Here is a 20,684-nt window from a genome sequence, read left to right on the forward strand (position 1 = left end):
TCCTACAGTTCCACAGTTAAATTCAAGCACTTTTCAAGCATTTCAAGGTGCTTTTTTCATTATTTTCGAGTACCTTACAACTGTATACAACTACATACTTGTATACAGAATAATACTCTAGTATTCAGTTAACTTATTATTAGGGATGTCGATATTGAGTTAAAAATGCAATATCAGGAATTATCGGTATCGGGTTTTTACAACCGATGTTTGTTCTGTAGGCTTCAGCATTTACGGGTCTGCATGAATGCAACATGGGACGTTTACAGGAACGTGCTTGATGACGTATAACGACAACAACACGCTAGACTCGTAGGTTGCTAACCGTGGCTAACAAGCTTCAGCTCTCCCGGTGCATGAGATGTCCATGGTTTGAAAGTATTTCCAAGTGTCATCTACTAACAGTGAATTTGCGATTTGCAATGACTGCAAGGCGTCTTCCTTTAATACATCACATTTGATCATCCACCTCAAGAAGAATCATGCGGAGTGATACGCTACATCTGTGCAGCAAAGTGATGAGAAGAAGCAACAGCCGACACCGAGAAACAAACTTTTTCTATCGTTCAAGATGCCGGATTCACCAAACGTGCGGAGTTCCTCGAGCCCCGTTATGTCTGTATAACGCCCAGTCACAAGTATTTCTCAGACCAGTGCTGACCTGAACTGTACAGCATTGTTTACAGTCACGTCGAGAAGCTAATTTCTGGTGCTGTATCCGTTAGATCCACTACAGGTTAGCATGGTGAGCTTGACTGCTGATTTATTGATTGTATTATTTGTCAAGTTACGGCTCTGTTGTTACTCAGTCTGGAAAAAGAGGACTATGTTTGTTTACTACTCTGGACTGAAGCTATGCATCTTCCTTGTTGTGATGTTGTCTGTAGTGTTGTTTGAGGCAAAATATTCTCTCTAAAAACACAAACAATTAAATGAATGGCACTTTTTTCAATAACTTATTTTGTACAGACTGTGTTTACATTTGAAAAGCCGTGTTGCCTTCATGTATGCATCCAGTGGGGCATCACAATAAAATTAGGCACAATGTGTTAATTCCATAATAGGTGATATGTGATGTTGGTGTAAAAAGGCTGCATATATCGGTATCGGAAATTAAGGGTTGGACAATATCGGAATATCGGATATCGGCAGAAAAGCCAATATCGAGCATCCCTACTTATTATGGCTAATCACATTAAATTAGATGTTATTGTTCTATAAACAACCAACTTGATGTTTTGAGACAGATTTCTGCAGAAGGATTAAAGGAAAACTAAGTAAACAGAAATATAATCACCTATTTTGATCATCTGTAAATCATCAAAAGTTCAGTTTTCAGTCTCTCAAACATGGAGATCTTATCTTCTCTGTTGTATCATATATTCAATCAGCATGTAACGTAACATTTCAATCAATTTATTCAAAATCAAAGCACCTTTCCATAGAATATTCCACTCCCCATGACGCAGCGATACACTGTTGTGTCTTACTTCTCAATAACCACGTGGCTTGTCCAATATATACATATATACATCATTTACCAGTACACCCGTCTTTCCCATATCTTACCAGAGGGCGTGGCCATCTGAACGCTGGATATCAAGAAGAGAAAGCCTCTGTCCGTGAGTGGAGTCACCAAAACCTGAGGGGAGAAGAGACGACTCTCATTCAACAGCTGTTCTCCAATTTAATTTCCCTTACACTCATTCCTTCATCGATCGTTTTGCTTTAATTAAGGTGTCATCCCATAAACTAAACCCTAATTGCACGTTTTTCACGATAAAACAGTGAAAGGAGGCATTAGCTAGAACAGTTTTTTTGTTTTAAACAGTAAAGTAGGAGGGACGGCTGGTGGCTCAGTGGTTAGAGCGTCGTCCCCTAATGTAAAGAGGCTTAGGGCGCACTCACACTGTCCTTCCGCACCGCGGCCCGGGCTTTAGGGTACTTGTCCCCCCTCCATCTCCCCCAGCGCCCGTTTGTACTCACACTGCCTGGGCCTCGCGCAAATGCTTCCCGCTGTCCATACGTCATCACGCCGTAACAAGTCATACGTATTGATGACGTCATCGCGATGCGTCTCTTTGTTTACAAATCTTTCCATAGACCTCAGAGTTTTTGTGCGTCTTGTCGACTGTTTTTGAATATTTTCATCAACCAAATCTGCAGTAAACACTCCACCTCCGCATCACACCAACGTGAACCTTTCGCCGCCATTGTTGTTGTTGTTGTTAAATGTCCGCGCATGGTCCCTCCTTCTAATTTCTATGTCCGAACAGGCGCACATAAATTACGTCAGAACCGTCGTAGGCATCGTGCTCGTATCCGTGGACGGCCCGCTGTCCGCAGTTATGCGCAGAGCAGTTGCACTCACTGCTCAAACGCACAAGGCTTTAGCTGAAAAAACGGTTTTGGCCCGGTACGGAAGGACAGTGTGAGTGCGCCCTTAAGGTCCTCACGCCACATTTACAGTCATCACGCTGTCGAATGTCTTGTGCTTATAAGATCCTGTTATTTCTGTTATATAATGCAGTGGTCCTATCATGCATCAGCACCCAGAACGCACTCAAACAGCAAAACAAACTGACTTTACAATATTACAGCGAGCCAAACGCACCACTCCCTTTGTCTCCAGCTCCTGCAGCAATTTCGCCAGGCTGCTCATAGACCCACTTCTGTCCGTCACCTCCAGAAGGCTGCAGCAATGGCCGCTCTTCACAACTACACACACAAAAACACACAACATCTCGATAAATCTCTGCTCATATTAAGAAGCGATGTTAACAGCAAAAGAACACATTTTCTGCTTTCGCACTAAGGATGATTGGCGTCCTGTGATGCTGATTACTGCAGATCTAACTGGAAGTCAACACAAAATAACAGCAGTTTGTACTGAGCCTGGAGTAAATCCGGTCCGCTACATCGTGGTGCGAAATGTTTCATCACGCAGGGTTAATTTGGCTTCACCTTCTTGGCTGCTGCTGTAGAGGTTGTAGGAGAGCAGGTCGGCGGGCAGGTGCTTGGTCAACTGGTTGAGTCTCATCAACCGACCGATTTCCAACTTCTCTGGTCTGAAGGAGACAAAGAAACTTAAATTTAATTAAATTGTCTTTATTGTCATTGTACCAGTACAACAAAATTTACAGTACAATCCCTTAAAGTGCAGAAAATAATTTAACATTAAAAGCAGCAAAAAGAAAAGACTCGACCTTTAAAAGACGCATTTAAAACGACAAGCTTACACACCAACACGCACACACGTACGCACACACACACACGTATGCACGCACGCACACACACACACACACCAACGTACACACGTACGCACACACACACACGTATGCACGAACGCACGCACGCACGCACACACCGTAGCAGCTTAAGGAGACAAAAACAAAAAACAGAAGACTGCAGAGACCCTGAGCATCACGTACCATCAAAGGTAAAGGTATTTGCGGTGTTAAGCACTGTTATAGCTTTTAATAATAACCGCTAACCTAGAGTTCGCTACAGACACATTTTAGTGTTTAAGTTTAACCCTATAAAACCATTTGTATCATATTTGCTATTTGCTATATAAGGTGATTTATCCCTGAACTCTCACGTCACAATTTTGTAATATAATCTACATCAATACATGTATTACAATACACGGACTATCGTGATGATTTGATTATTCTAATTAATCTTAAATTACATTTTATGTGGGGAAAAATAAATATCAATCAGTCGATTTCATTGCATGTGTTGAGGAAGGCAAAGATGAACGCTGTGACGGGAGCAAAACTACCTGAAATGCTCTATATTGTCAAAATGTTCTGTTTTTGTATCTAAAATTAACATAAGTTGTGAACAGAAAGCTCAAAACAACCCCTATGTATCAATTGTGATACAAAAAATACATCATAAACAAAATGATGTGGCAAAAAAAAAAAAAATTGGGATTTTGTTTGAGGGTATAATAAACATTTCAGTCCCAAAAAATTAGAATTTTCTGACTTCACTTTCCATGGGTCAGGCTTTACAGGGTTAAGAAAACATCATAAAAATACATGTTTAACATCTTAGGCCCGTATCAGTTAAATAGAAAGGGGAGCGTCTGGATATTAGACAGGTTTTCTACCCTGGTTTACACTAATACGACCAAAAAAAGAGCTATTTCAAAATAAATGACTAAAAATGATATATATATAATCCTTTTTTTGTCCCTAAAAGGAAAAACAACTTTGTACATAAATAATAACAAATACTAATTAAATAACGTACGTAACAAAATATTATTAAATAAACAAAATAAGGGGTTTACACACGTGAACACACACATCTCCACCTTTAAAGAGGGGTGTCATACAGATATATAAACACATGTGTTTATCTAAAATCTAAGGTGAGCAGCTGAGGCAGAGCAGAGTCAATAAATCTCAGAAACAAAACACTGATGGACAGAAAATGATCGAACATGTTTGATCAACACTTCCTGCTGCAGCTTCACAATGAAAGGAGACTGAAAGTGTGATTCTGTCGGTGTTATTTCCTGAGCTAACGTCCCACGTCTCATCTCTACAGCCGGACCAGACTGTCGACTCGGATCCTGTCGTCACATTTTCAAAGTATTGCAAAGTCGCAGACGTTGTGTCAGGGACTCACAGTCTGTGCGGCAGGAAGGGAGGAGAGAAGGAGCGAAGGCAGATCTGGAAGAGAACGTGGACACCGTTCACCAAATCACCGGTCCACACGGTGAACTGAGCACGCCCTGAGAGAGAGGGGGGGGGGGGGCAGAGAGAGAGAGAGAGAGAGAGAGAGAGGAAGACAGAGAGAGAGAGAGAGGGGGGGCACAGAGAGAGAGAGGGGGAGAGAGACAGACAGAGACAGATAAAGAGAGAGAGAGAGAGACAGAGACAGAGAGAGAGACAGACAGAGAGAGACAGAAAGAAAGAGAGAAAGAGAGAGAAAGACAGAGAGAGAGAGAAAGAGAGAGACAGACAGAGAGAAAGAGAGACAGCACATCTGCATTAGTGCCCAGCTGTAAGTGTGAATCATCTTATTTAAGTTTGATTAAAGGGCGAACAGAGACTCACCTTTGCTCCCCTCTGCGTTCTGACTGTTCAACCTGTCCATCGAACGGAGATCAAGATCGTTAATGGTGACAAACAAGTCAATCCTTTAAAATGTGCTGTAAAAACTAGGGCTGCCCCCTCCACAAGGATATAATATATATTTATATATATGTGTCGATTACTTGACTTATCACTCTAAATAACGTCCACTGGTCGACCAAGAAATGCATATTAGGGGCGACCCTGAAAAGCCGAATATTCGACCACTAATCTCAGTCGAATCGTCGCAAAATGTGATTATGCAACAATGGATTATTCCATTCTGGAGGGTCTCTGGGGGTGCTGAATGTCTGATTTTACCTATAGATGCTTGGTCTCTCCCAATAAACCATGACAAATAGCCTATTTGGGTTTGAATATTAGCTTATTAATAAATACTGTTGTGAAAATAACGCATGTGCTTTTAATGTGTCTCCTTAGTGTGCGGGAATAATCCCCTCCCCCTCTTAGACTTAGTTGTACTTTCCAGGATCCGGCGCCATCAGAGTGCATCTTGGCTGGGGTTTAAATCTATCTGGGCACCAGAAATGCAAAAGTTTGCTTCTGTTTAATCATCAGCATCATTTAATTTGAATATTTGCCCATTTGTTGTTTTCCATCATCGTCAGAAAGACACAAACAAAACACAAAACACCTGATTTCTCAAGGAGAGATGTGGACGCCATGAGCAGGAGGCTAGGCTAGGCTAACGTTACTCACATGTTTAGATGAAAGGTCAAGTTCCTCGTGCAGGGGTGAACGTGAACAGCGTCGGATCTTCTTCGTTTTTTGTGAAATATTTCCATATATTATCGTTCTTTACTGACATTATTGGCCTTTAAGAGTTGGTCTGGGCCCTGTCTTGTAAAAAAAACTGACAACAAGTGAGTGTCACTTCCTGTAGCTGGCCCTTCAAATTAAAAGCGCTCCAGCCTTTTAACAAAATGGCTCCAAATGTTTGTTTTTCCTGCGACCATCAAGCAACGAAATTTTGGTCTACTAATGATTTTTTGGTCGGGGGCAGCCCTGGTAAAAACCTTTTTTTATACAGTCTATGGTAAAAACCCACTTCTATTATTATTATTATTCGTATTGACACTATTGTTGATCAGATGTCCATACCTGATGGTGGTCAGAGGTTTGCTGGGAAGTGGCGAGTCTTTTCCTTTAAAGTGGAAGGAGACGACGGCGTACGGGCAAACATGGCGAGGACGCTGCCGCAGCTCGTCAAAGGAATACTCGTAGAAGTATTGCTGAAATAAATAAAAAGGAAACAGAGTACAAAACCGTGGGTTACTTCTTTAAAAAAAAGGGACAATTCGACTTTATATTGTACAAATATTGAGTCATGTATCATTTTCTCATTGTGTTTCTTTTCTGATTTCTCAATTAATCGGTGGAATCGTCGGTGGGATATGTGATTACTAAAACAGCGGACAGCTGCAGCGCCACCCTACACGCCTCCGTATTCGACTTCCTGTGGAAAGAACCCGAAGCATCGACTCGAACAGACCTCTCTCACACTTCCTGTCACTGACACGCAGGCTGCAAAAAGGCTTTGGAGCAGCACAACGCCACAGAACAAATGTTATTTTATTTATTTTAACTCTGAAATATGTTGAGGAGCAACCAAGACCAAACACAAACATTTGAGGAAATGCATAACAAACAAAAGCACATCAGAAATACAAAAAAGACAAAAGTAAAGTGACCACAGAGAAGTCTAGTTAAAAACAGGAGCAGTTTGAAGTAAACTAAGATGCAGCGATGGATTTAAATCGTCCGAATGATGAAGTGCGGTACGTTTCAGATGGTTTTGCAGAGTGTTCAAGGTTGAATACAATGCACATGGTAAATAAAATAAGTATAAGTAGTAAGTGTAAAATATATAGAATATTACAATATATAACTTGAGTAGACAGGAAGAAAAATAAAGTAAAAAATCGACTTTATAAACCAAACCTAACTCAAAAAGGTGAAAGTTTTCAAATACAGGATGATAATCTGAGTCTTTGAGGCACATTCCCAGATTTTATGCCGATTTCTTTATAAATTAACCTGTTGTTGATCACTAAAAACAGCTTAAACCATGTAAATAATGTATTTTATTGTCTTAAACAGTGTTTTTTCACTAGTTAAACACAAAAAGTGACAAACCATCGCGACCCAAATCACAATAAACCTCATGTGTAAATCATAAAACAGCTAATTTGTGCAAAAATTAACTTTACTGCCTGATTTCTTTACAAATTAACCTGTTGTTGATCACTAAAAACAGCTTAAACCATTTAAATAATGTCTGAAATCTTATTTTGAACGTTCTGCACGTGAAACAGTGTTGGATCATCGTCGTTTGTTGTGAAATATTTCCATATATTATCGTTCTTTACTGACATTATTGGCCTTTAATAGTTAACTTGGCTTGGGAGTGTCACTTCCTGTAGCTGGCCCTTCAAATTATTAAGTATGTGTAAAATATATAGAATATTACAATATATAACTTGAGTAGACAGGAAGAAATATAAAGTAAAAAAATCGACTTTATTAACCAAACCTAACTCAAAAAGGTGAAAGTTTTCAAATACAGCATTATAATCTGACTCTTTGAGATTTTATGCCTGATTTCTTTATACATGAACCTTGTTGTTGATCACTAAAACAGCTTAAACCATGTAAATAATGTATTTTATTGTCTTAAACAGACATTTTAACCCAACCTAACTCAAAAAGGTGAAAGTTTTCAAATACAGGATGATAATCTGACTCCCTGAGGCACATTCTGAGATTTGATGCTGTTTTCTTTACACATGAACCTTGTAGTTGATCACTAAAACAGCTTAAACCATGTAAATAATGTCTTTTATTGTCTTAAACAGTGTTTTTTCACTAGTTAAACACAAAAAGTGACAAACCATCGCGACCCAAATCACAATTAACCTCATGTGTAAATCATAAAACAGCTAATTTGTGCATGAATGAACTTAACTGCCTGATTTCTTTATAAATTAACCTGTTGTTGATCACTAAAAACAGCTTAAACCATTTAAATAATGTCTGAAATCTTATTTTGCACGTTCTTCACGTAAAACAGCGTCGGATCATCGTCGTTTGTTGTGAAATATTTCCATATATTATCGTTCTTTACTGACATTACTGACCTTTATTAGTTAACCAGGCTTGGGAGTGTCACTTCCTGTAGCTGGCCCTTCAAATTATTAAGTCTGTGTAACATATTTAGAATATTACAATATATTACTTGATTAAACAGGAAGAAAAATAAAGTAAAAAAATTGACTTTATAAACCAAACCTAACTCAAAAAGGTGAAAGATTTCAAATACAGCATTATAATCTGACTCCCTGAGGCACATTCTCAGATTTTATGCTGATTTCTTTATAATTTAACCTGTTGTTGATCACTAAAAACAGCTTAAACCATTTAAATAATGTCTTTTATTGTCTTAAACAGTGTTTTTTCACTAGTTAAACACAAAAAGTGACAAACCATCGCGACCCAAATCACAATAAACCTCATGTGTAAATCATAAAACAGCTAATTTGTGCATAAATTAACTTTACTGCCTGATTTCTTTATAATTTAACCTGTTGTTGATCACTAAAAACAGCTTAAACCATGTAAATAATGTATTTTATTGTCTTAAACTGTGTTTTTTCACTAGTTAAACACAAAAAGTGACAAACCATCGCGACCCAAATCACAATAAACCTCATGTGTAAATCATAAAACAGCTAATTTGTGCATGAATTAACTTTACTGCCATTTCCTTATATTATCCTGAAGAGGTAAAAGATCAATTTTGAAAACATAGCCTATATATAAACACTTTTAAAATGGAGTTAAGTAATGGAGTTAGGCTCTCATTTTTATTTCCTCTGCTTTAAAAATAACGCAAACACATAAATGAGACATAAAAAAGTGCATTCTCCTTTTTTTAAACCTCATCAGTGGAATAAAATACACTTTAGGGATGGGACCATAATCATTTTTATCACAACAAAACACACATACGTTAATCGTGGTGGATTTCCATAATCGGAATAATCCTGAATAACCTCACGAGTGACTCGAGCGGTGACCCGACTGCAGTTTACTGCAGTTTTTCCTCAAACTGTAACATTAATTTGTCCTCGGCTCGTAAGTTTCAGCTTAAATCAGGCAGTGAAAGTGTTTGTTGCATAAACAATTAACATCACTGTGTATTTTATCAACCACAGCATTTGAAATACTGATATTTAAATTATTCTAATATGTTTAGCCCAAATAAAAATCTCCTGTGACGCACGTGTTCTGGGAATGACCGGTCCAACAGATCAAATCTGATCGACCAGCGCAGCAAAACCCTTTTATATTCAAGTACAATAATGTGTGTGTGTGTGTGTGTGTGTGTGTGTGTGTGTGTGTGTGTGCGTGTGCGTGTGTTTACCTGTGTGAGTTCGAAGGCGCGGTAGGAAGTGAGAGATGTGACTTTGCTGGCGTTCTTGGAGATGTGGCTGTCGAAGCGAGGCGTTGGATCGAGGAGGTTCTTCATGTTTTCATAGATGCTTTTTACTTTCCCCTGAAAAAGAAAGATGAATAAAACTCCACAGTCAGTAAAAAAAAGATCAGTTCAGAAATGCTTTTATTGTCACTGTAAGGGCGCACCCACACTGTCCTTCCGCACCGGGCCAAAACAGGTTTTACGGGTAAAGCATCGCTCGTTTGACCAGTGTGAGTGCAACCGCTCCGCGCATAGCTGCAGCCAGTTGGCCATCCACAGCCCGTCTAAGAGAGGTGGGCTTTTGAAAAGCGTGTTTGCACATGTACGAGCATGAGATTGCGCACGTGTACGAGCACGACGCCATGGCGGCTCTCACGCCATTTTATGTGCGCCTGTTGGGACATAGAAAATAGAAGGAGGGACCATGCGCCGACATTTAAAACAACAATGGCGGTGAAAGGTTCACGTTGGTGTGATGCGGAGGTGGAGTGTTTACTGCAGATTTGCTCGATGAAAAGATTCAAAAACAGTCGACAAGACGCACAAAAACTCAGAGGTCAATGGAAAGATTTGTAAACAAAGTGACACATCGCGACGACGTATGGACAGGCAAGAAGCATTGGCCAAGGCCCTGGCAGTGTGAGTACAAACGGTTGGCCAGCGAGGGGAGAGGGAGGGGGGACAAGTACCCTAAAGCCCGGGGCGCGGTGCGGAAGGACAGTGTCAGTGCGCCCTCAGAAGTACAGCGAAATTGAAACAATCAGCCTGTCCATATATATAAAACATGATACATACAGTAAATAAGACGGTCAGAAACCGGGCTTCTCTCAGGGGAGAAAAAAGGCCCTGCTCTGCGACAGGGTAAACAAATGGCCGGTCAAACGGCCGCTCAAGCGACTCACGTGCAAATTAGGGCCGTTTCTCATGGAAAAGATGTTTTCTCTCTGCGCCTGATTGACTTCTGTGAGGGTTTGATTGACAGATTGTTCATCCAATCACCTGCCAGGTATGTTTTGAAAGCACCTGCCCTTTCCCAATCAGTTTCTAGTAAATGGTAAATGGACTTGTACTTATATGGCACCTTTCTAGTCTTCTGACTACTCAAGGCGCTTTCACAGTGTCTGTGTGAATGGGTGAATGTGACAGATGGCAGTGGACATCTATGAACCATCTAATCTGACCATTCACACCACATTTACACACCCATGCGCAGCTCGAGGAGCAATTCAGGGTTCAGTGCCTTGCCCAAGGACACTTCGACATGTGAACCGGGAAAACTGGGGATCGAACCGCAGATCTCTCGAATGGAGGACGACCCACTCTACCACTGAGTCAGAGTCGCCCCCCTAGTGAGGCCTTCTCTGATGGTTCTGTGACTAGTGACTCTGAAAGAGGGTGAAGCAGGGGAGAGAGGGGCGACTGAAGGGAGGAATGATCCATGAGCTTGTTATCAGTATGTTGACATTGCGGCTGCTGTGTGTCGGGGTGAATCAGCTTCGGCTCCGCTGATCTGCATCGCAGTCTGAAGCAAAAATGCTCCATCACTTCTTTAACTCCAGGTCTGTTTGGGTCATGACATCCTCCACCCTCAGAGTGTCTGCTGAACCAGTTGATGCCACTGTTAAGCATTAGCAGGAGTCCACTTATAAACACATGTAGAGACACTTGATTAAGTGTGTAGTAATAGTAGCGTCTCCCACAACCAGAGTGACCGGTTAATTGTCTCTTGAGATGTGTTTCCCTCTCTTCTCTTCTTCCCCAAGTCTTCTTTCATGTCTAATTCAGTTTACTGGAACATAATGCCCATCTTTATTGGCACCCATCACCATTTCCCTGTCATGATGATTTAATTACGGTCCCAGCCTGTTTTCCAGTTGTAAAATCAGCGATGACTGTTGTCTTTGTTCACGTCCGCCTTTGGCCGCACGCCAGAAGTTCAGGGTTGAAGTTCACTGACCTGAACTAGCTTAAATGTTGCCCTCTGTGTTAGTTCAACCTCGCACTTTAGGTTTTGCAGACAGATTGTCTCAGCAGGTAGAAAATTACAGTCACAGATCATAACTTTTCCAGTGCAAATGTCCTTGTTTCAGGAGCTTCTTATCTCCCGTCGTCATTTGTGGCAGTCCGACCACTTCATTAATGAACACAGAGGCAATATCGATTATTTTCAAGACTAAACGTCGATCAACGTTTCTCAGAGTCCAAGGTGAAGTCTTTAGATGTCTTGCGATATTTAACTTAATATGATACCTGGCCAGTCACTGCGGACCCGCCAACTTGAGGGTGTTGTGGTTAAGGGTTGAAACGCCCCATGACGGTTGGGGACCACCTGATGACCTCTTGTCCAGGCCGAGGCTTTATCCATTAAAAAGTGGATTATAATCGCATCTCTGATGTATTTACGAACTGATATGCAACAGAGAAAAGTCAGAAAATCTCCATATATGAGAGGCTGAAAACGTCATTTTCTAAAAATCAGTTATCAGTTATTGACTAATCAATGCAGCCTTAGGGCGCACTCACACTGTCCGTCCGTACCATGCCCCAGGCTTTAGGGTACTTGTACGCATATAAAATGACGTCAGAGCCGCCGTTGGCCTCGTGCTCGTACACATGCGCACACTCCTGCTCGTACATGTGCAAACGCGCTCTACAAAAGCCCACCTCTCCCAAACGGGCCGTGGCCGGCAAGCGTGCTGCAGCTAGAGGCGGTACGGTTGCACTCACACTGGTCAAACAAACTAGGCTTTACCCGTAAAACCTGTTTGGGAACGGTATGGATGGACAGTGTGAGTGCGCCCTTATAGTCCAGCAAATTGCTGCTTGGGAACTGAAAGCAGTTGCAAGTCGATGATCGCAACCCAGAGTTTCAGTCATAAATCCTTTTACTTATGAACTAAAACAAAAAGTCCTCACAGTGATTTGTTTGTGACCTTATAATCCATGTAGTTAAATAAAAGTAGCAAAACGAAGAGCTACATGAAAACAAAGTGGAGAAAAGGTGAACAGGTGAGCTGATTTACCTTCATTACTTTGAAGATGATGATATCTCCCGTGACTCCAGGAGTTAAGGGGTTAATCTGAAGTAGATCGGAGTACCTGGACAGATACACTCCTGGACAAACACACAGAAAAGGACAACATTAAGATCACCGGACACTTACTTTGTGTGCAAGTAAAAGAACTTTATAACTAGATGGGTTTTACTGCTGCACGTGTTCACGGCTTGAAATTACACTCTTGATGCAGACAAAAACACTCAGAATGAACAATAAACGAATGGAAAAGGTGAGGCTGAGGTTGTATCAGCGTGTTTCTGTTCACTCCTACCTTTACCGGGGTTTCCCAGCACTGTCATCCAGCTCTGACCCACAAGCAGTCCCTTCTCACAGAGGCAGGGCAGCTACAACAGACGGAATACATTGGGTCAAATATCAGTGTTAAAGGATAAGGATCAAATATCAACAGATTCTGGTCTTAAACGGATATTTTGCTGATAATAATCAAGCTCTGTGTCATGGCAATGTTGGCAGTGTGTATTAATCTTTCCTCTGGGGCAGAAATCCCATTGAAGTGGTGCATTGGTGGTTCGCTGGATGATGCAAAACCATAGACTGTATAGAGATGTACGTAGCCTCTCCATCAAGGTTTGTTCTCTCAACTTGATCCAATCGCCCTCGCCTACGGGAGTCGCCATCTTGTCAGACTTTGACTCAGCCTCATCTCCTCTTACCAAAAAAGGGCATGTATGTGACGTTGGGGGGAGGGTGATACGTCCATCTGGCTGACGTTTACCTCCGAGGAGAAGTGAGGGCCAGATGCTAGCTGTCACTCAAGAGGCCAGGCCCCTAATTATTCATAAACTTTAACCTCCAATAAAATAAAAACTAGCCTGGTACAAAAAAATTCAACCCCTCCTTGTTGTCGTGGAGATATGACCTAAAAATACAGAGTAGAATAGTTTTTGTATCAGGCCTTAAACAGGTTTAATTATGCTGTGAAAACGGTCTATTTAACATGGGGGTCAATGAGAAACTGCTCTATGTGCAAACTACTCCTAGTGGACGCTCGGAGAACTGCAGTTTTTGGCACAAACCAGGAAGTTGCTGTGGGTGGAGCTTGTGCAAAACACATTGCTTCCTGTCCGTTCTGCCGCAGTCTGTAAAATGTCATGCAGCAGCTTTCGGCGGCGTTCCACTGGGATTTCCCGTTCGTTAATACATACTGTCGAGTGCCCACATTGCCATGACACAGAATTTGATTAAAGCGGGTATAAATACATAAATAATAAAGTGCAAAAAATGGGTATAATAGTAACAAAGTATCCTGGCATTTTGCACTCAAGGCAAAACGACAGCCTGCAAGATTTTACTTAAAAAAGAAAGAAGGTACAACACAAAATCCTTCAATAAGACAAACTTTCTGCAGTTTCTATTTTAAATTAAAAAAGTATTAGTGCACTCCCAGTTTGGCTGAGATGGAGTAGACACGGCCAAAGTCTTGCTCCCTCAATTTTTACGTTTCAGGACCCCTGAAAGTCACTACAATAGTAATATTCGTCTTGTTTGACAGATACACCACCGAAATATTTAAAAAAAAAGCCTGGGCCAGGAGAGGGAAACTGCAGTACAGAGGCTCCCCTGTTGCCATATACGAGGACTACGCACCGGAGGTGGCGGCGGAGCGCCAGACATACTGAGAGGGGAGGTCGGAACTTAGCGACCTGGGCTTCAGACCCGCGCTGCTGTTCCCCGCCAGGCTGATCATCACGATGAAGGTCGGAGGGAGGAAAAAGGCTCTCTTCGCACACTGACGCAGCGGAGAGCTCCTGGTTTTACCGCCGATGAGCCCCTGTCATGTTATCTGGATAACCATGAGTTAGTGTGTTGCTGACTTAAAGCCTTGACGGGCTGCTGATATTCTGTCTGTTAAAGAGTTTTGACAGAAATCGCTAAACGGACATTTTAACGCACTGTTATGTTGATTTAAGATCCAGTGTTTTCTTTCTTTCTGTCTGTTTAAACTATAAAGTGAATTCAGATTATCTTTAAATTATCACATGTGGATTCAGTTCGTTGTTATACATTTTCTTCACAGCTTAATTTTGTTTTGGTTTGGATGCTTATCACCCCCCCGCCACAGGGTTATCTGATGTATTCACTGTTTGGTCAAACGGCTTTACTGAAGCCTGACACTTATCATAGACGAGGTGACCAGTATCGATATAGCATGTGCATTCTAACCCAGGATAGACGGTGGGTTCAATTCATGCATTTTATTTATCTTATATGATTGGAGAAGTGTCCTCATGGCCTGCCTGCACTAAGGCATCTTGGCGCCCTCTGCCAGCTGATTTAATTGACTTCACACAGTTTGCTCTGGGATATACAGTATATCTTTTCAGTTTATTATTTTTTCCTCTTTCTTGTGGTGGCGTAAGGGGTCAAACACTGTTAGTTAAGGGAAAAGTTTCAGTTTAGCTGTGAGTTGCGAGCTGGAGAGTTCAGAAGATTTTTTTTTCTCTATGGGAGTAGCCCTCAGATGGGTCACAATGTTATTGTGATGGACCTTTTTTGTTTGTTTTGTTTAGTTTTGTTTGTTCTGTTTTAACTTCCTCCCCACTCTCTTCCTCCACTACTACAGATTACTTTGGGTCATGTAGTGTCATTCTTACTTATTATTATTGTTCCTATGGCTGATGCTGTAAAAACAGGTACTGGAGTACGTCTGATTTCCTGAAAAACTTAGGGCGCACTCACACTATCCTTCCGCACTGGGCCAAAACAGGTTTTTCGCCTAAATCCAATTTCTTCTGCCATCTTTGTGCACTGGCGAGCAGAAGCGGGTCGATGTGTGAGCTTCCTTTGGTGATTGTTGCACGCTGGATAAAATATGTTGAAGGCACTTTTTAATTCCTCTTGTTTAGATTCTGGTTCTGCTGTGGCCTCAACAGCAGGCGTCCAATCTACACATCAGCACCATCTGAGGGTGGGGTCTTTGTCCTCGTTGACTCCTCGTCCTCTGACGTTGTGACACAGTCTGGACAAAACACACCCAACAAACTCCTTTGAAGCAGACAGGAAGTGTCCTTCAGTGCTGACTCAGCTGATATTAATGACAATCATCAGAACCATCTGAATGTGGGGCCTTTTTCCTTGTTGACTCTTCATCTTCATCCTCTGAGCTCTGACAACACAACAAGCAGGGATATCACTCTACGCTCTGCTCCTGCAGCTTTTCTCTTCCAGGTCATCTATGGACTTTATTGATGACATCATCAACAAGGATACGAATCAGCGTTCCTCTCTCTTCAGGCTTTGGTCTCTTGTTCTCCCTCACATCAGGCATTAAGTTTGGGGGCATGTTGTGCCGTGGTTCAGCTTATGCTTCACTGGATGGGGAATACTCCATGGGATCAGGTGCTGGAGGTTGTGTTTGGGGAAGCTGGACATTGATTGGCAGCGTTTGACCAGTGTGAGTGCAACCGCTCCGCGCATAACTGCGGCCAGCTGGCCGTCCACGGCCCGTCTGAGAGAGGTGGGCTTTTGTAGAACGCGTTTGCACATGTACGAACACGAGCATGCGCATGTGTACAAGCACGAGGCCTACGGCGGTTCTGACGTAATTTATGTGCGCCTGTTCGGACATAGAAAAAAGAAGGAGGGACCATGCGCGGACATTTAACAACAACAACAACGGCGGCGAAAGGTTCACATTGGTGTGATGCGGAGGTGGAGTGTTTACTGCAGATTTGGTCGATGAAAAGATTCAAAAACAGTCGACAAGACGCACAAAAACTCTGAGGTCTACGGAAAGATTTGGAAACAAAGCGATGCATTGCGATGACGTCATCAATGCGTGTGACGTGTTACGGCGTGATGACGTATAGGCAGCAAGAAGCATTGGTCGAGGCCCAGGCAGTGTGAGTACAAACGGGCCTGGAGGGGGGGACAAGGACCCTAAAGCCCGGGGCACGGTGCAGAAGGACAGTGTGAGTGCGCCCTAAGGGAATGAACAAAGCGATCAAAATCGGTAAGGTCCTTACACAGTTGCAGCACCTTCAGGGGGATGTGATGTTTCTGCAGGAAACATCTCAAATCAGCTGACACCGCACATATTAAAAGGGCGTGGATGAGCCACTTATTCCACTCCAAATTTTCAGATAGAGTTAGTGGGGCAGCTATCATCATTCATAAAAGGGTCCTGTTTTAGCCGAGAAATGTAATCCTACATACTGGTCGTCTCACCTGGGACGATGAACAGTTTTTTACAAGGCTATTTGCAAAGATCCCAAACGCTGACAGTCACAGTCATTATCATAGGTTGAGACTTCAACCTGGTGCAGGGTGTGACTCTTGACAGATCTTTTCCCACACAGGTTACACTATCCACACCAGCACACACGGTAAAAACATGTGCATCGCAGTTGGGAATTTCAGATCCCTGGAGGTTTAGAAATCCCCATGGTAAAGCCTTCTCCTTTTTTTTCCCATGTACACCACACATTCTCCCTACTTGATTTCTTTCTACTCAATAACAACCTCCTCGACTGTGTGAATGCGTGTGAATATCACCCAATAGTCACTTCTGACCACGCTCCTACCACAGTGGACATTAGTTTTCCACGAGATACAATTCCATGTTCACCATGGAGGTTCAGCTCACACTTACTGTAAGTTTAAAAATGTTGTTGCGACTCAAATCCACTCTTACATAGAGTTTAATGACAACCCTGACGTCAGCAGCAGCACTCTGTGGGAAGCACTTAAAGCTACTGTTCGAGGACAGTTGTTGATGAGCGGTCAGGTTGTATGACTTCAGCTCTTCTGCAACCTCATGGTGACAAACTCAGACCTATAGCCTATTTCCCAGCGAACTTGACCCTGTAGCAGCTGGTATGCCACGCTGCTTACAAGCGGTTGCTGCAGCCGAAAAGGCTCTGTTGGCCTCACGTGACATTGTGGGGTATGCCCCGCTGACTCTCCTTGTTCTTCATGCAGTTACACTCATTCTCTCTGAGCAGAACACATCACATCTCTCTGCTGCTAGACATTTGAAATACCATACCTGTCTTTTAGACATGCCTCATGTCACCTTGAAGAGATGTAATGTTCTCAACCCATCAACTTTACTTCCTTTGCCAGAGGATGGTTAACCACACAATTGTCTGGCCGAGCTGTCTCTCTCCTGTTCCCCCCCTTTTGGACACTCCCCTGTCTAATCCAGACCTCATTCTCTTTGTTGATGGCTCTGCTACTAAAGATGTACACACAGGCCTCAAGAAGGTAGGGTTTGAGGTTTATTCCAAAACTGAAATGCTAATTTCGGCACCCCTCCGTTCTCATTACTCTGCGCAGGCGGCTGAGTTGTTGGCTTTGGCTACTGCCTCTGATCTTGCTTGGGGTAAATCCGTCACCATCTATACGGACTCTAGGTATGCCTTTGGGGTTGTACATGACTTTGACCCAGACACAGTTGAACACACCGGCTCCTTTGTTTCGGTCCCGATTGAGCTGTCTGCTGTGCAGTTATTTGCGACTCCTGATGAGAAGCGCTTGTGGTCTGCCAGTGGTGCCTCATTCTCAACGGCCGTTTGGGGTGGCCCTGATGGTAACCTGTGTCTTCCCAAACCCTTTTTCCCGCACTATGCCAAATTGACACACGGGTTAGACCATGTGTCAAAAGGGGGATGTGTACACAACTGAACACCGTTCGGTCTACAAAAGGGTTTGCTGCCCATGCACAAAAACATTGCCAAGCATGTGTTATTTGTGCCACACACATCTTGGGCAGACCCATCCATCCAACGCAACAAGCAGCATACCCACCTCCCACACAACCATTTGAACACCTAATGATGGATTTTGCTGAACTTTCTCCTTCTGAAGGTAAATCACAATCACATAGTGGACACGTGGTCTAATGGGTCGAAGTGTTCCCATCGTCCAAACAGACAGCCTCTGTGGCGGCCAAAGCACTGCTCACTGAAATAATTCCATGTTAAATAAATCTGAAAACACACTCTGCGTACCACCGAGCGTCTGGTGGTACTGCTGAACGTGGAAATGGGACGCTAAAAAAACAAACTGGCAAAATGTTGTGCTGACACAGGTCTCACATGGACAAAGACTTTGCCACTTGTCCTGATGTATATGAGGATGAGAAAACGAGGCAGGAGTATCTCAGCCTGTTTGAAATTCTGTTTGCTACCCCACCCTTTGTAGGGTTAGACAAACCTCAAGCACCTCTTCCGAGAACCACTCTCAGTGAAAACGTCATAATAACCTCATTGTGCTAAACTGTATCATGATCTCTCTGACATAAGGCAACAGGTTGCTGCTGGTCTCCCGGACCAGGCTGATAGTCCACTGCACACCCTCTAACCAGGCGACTGCGTTGTGGTGAAAGACTTCAGAAGCAAAAGCTGGAAACACAAGAAGTGGCAAGGCCCGTTCCTGATCCTTCTCACAACACACACAGCAGTGAATGTCGCTGAGAGAGCAACCTGGATCGGTATGAGCCACTGCAAAAAGTCCCAGCTCCAACTGAACCAGTGACAAGCTCCTGGAGAATCAGAGTGTCGTGACTAACATCTGTGACTAGCACACCTGTGACATCACAAGCGGCAGTTGGCGTACGCAGTTACACTGCTCTCAACACATCTCTGCTATAGTGAGAGGACATCGAGTGCAGACGACGTTGGATGTGATGTCCACAAGAGAACACATACCATCTCTTCTATTACACAGACCTAACTCACAGACACCACAAGGAGACAATTCATTGCTGAAGTAAAAAGACTATACCTGCTATGTATTAAGTCAGATTGTTATGATCCTTGTCGCAAGGCTTGTAATCACGCTAGTCATTGTATTTGTTTAGTAATTCTTCCCACTGTGCCAAATTACACCCTGTTAAGCGGTATCCAGGGGATGGCTTGACATCTTCTCTCGCAATACTTGTCCAATACTCAGTGGCCTTCATTTCCGGTTTTACTTTGCCAATAATGGCTCAATCTCCCTGGGGTATCTTGATTCCTCAATGTGTAGCAAGGTGATTATTCCTGGTGCGTTCAGTATTACCAAAAAGGCTACCACTTTCTTATCTTCATCACATGACTGGCTTTCAAATTTCACATACAAACCTTTCTTTGAACATAGTTGCCCTGCTGGCTACAATTGCACCCCAGTGAGTGCACCTTGGATTCCTTTGACTAGTGGTACCTTTCCAGTTCAGGGGGGATGGTGGCTATGAGGCCATTGAGCGTACTCAGCCCTCCCTCCCGACTGGGGTGGTGTTTGCACTATGGCTTATATCTCTGACCATACTATGATCATCTATGCAGATAACACCACCCGGGGCACATTGCATACTGGACGCCGCAAACGTGAGGCTTCCCTTGGTGACTTTGCTCCCCATGACACAGTATGGGGATCAGATGTTCCTGACAAATTTAAACATCGAAGCACCAGTAACAAAGTGCTAGTGGCTTTGTTCCCGTGGGTAGAAGCAGCTAAGAATATTTTGCAGCTGGAAACAATCGACTATGGACTTAAATCCTTTGTCAACATTTCCAAATTGGTCCTGGAAGGTGTCAGAACACAGCCCTGAGATTGATGACCCTCCAAAATCGTATGGCCCTAGACCTACTCTCCGTACCCCAAGGAGGTATGTATGCTATGCTAGGCGAATACTGTTGCACGCGCCATGTCAAAAGATGGCACTCCCACACCTGATTGATAAGAACGCTGTAAATAAGCCTGTGACAACTCAGCTCACTCATTATCAGCCCCTTCTCACGGCTGAATATGCAGAGATGAAAACCACACCCTGTTCAGTTATACGTCTGCTAGCATAGTTCCTCTTTAAGGTGTTGACAACGCATGAACATCTGAAGTGTACTCCACATAGAAACCAATGTATTAGAATCCTTTAAAAACGCCCTGTTCTTGTATTCTGTGCACCATAACCGAACATTGCCTGTGCCCATGTAAGCGGATGACGCCCTGTGGTATACCCAGTAAATAAAGTCTTGTGCTTGCATCAAGGTTTGAAGAAGTTCGGTTCCAAAGAAGAAGATTTCTCGTTGTGTA

The 20,684-nt window shown here is 42.9% G+C and overlaps 1 protein-coding gene across 4 annotated transcripts in view; it reads right to left on the reverse strand.

Annotated features, from left to right (window-relative positions):
* The window catches only part of tasora (transcription activation suppressor a), an 80,723-nt gene that overhangs the window by 40,101 nt on the left and 19,938 nt on the right, over positions 1 to 20,684 (reverse strand). For all 4 annotated transcript variants that reach the window (XM_083939084.1, XM_083939083.1, XM_083939082.1 and 1 more), the window contains exons 4-12: positions 12,922 to 12,994; positions 12,615 to 12,706; positions 9,538 to 9,669; positions 6,216 to 6,346; positions 5,076 to 5,107; positions 4,645 to 4,750; positions 2,965 to 3,068; positions 2,615 to 2,718; positions 1,570 to 1,642 (exon numbers count right to left, since the gene is read on the reverse strand). In XM_083939084.1, the coding sequence (XP_083795210.1) occupies positions 1,570 to 1,642; positions 2,615 to 2,718; positions 2,965 to 3,068; positions 4,645 to 4,750; positions 5,076 to 5,107; positions 6,216 to 6,346; positions 9,538 to 9,669; positions 12,615 to 12,706; positions 12,922 to 12,994 (847 nt within the window). The remainder of the gene's footprint in view (positions 1 to 1,569; positions 1,643 to 2,614; positions 2,719 to 2,964; positions 3,069 to 4,644; positions 4,751 to 5,075; positions 5,108 to 6,215; positions 6,347 to 9,537; positions 9,670 to 12,614; positions 12,707 to 12,921; positions 12,995 to 20,684) is intronic.

The sequence above is a fragment of the Echiichthys vipera genome (assembly GCF_963691815.1).
Source record: "Echiichthys vipera genome assembly, chromosome: X".
Taxonomy (NCBI): domain Eukaryota; kingdom Metazoa; phylum Chordata; class Actinopteri; order Perciformes; family Trachinidae; genus Echiichthys; species Echiichthys vipera.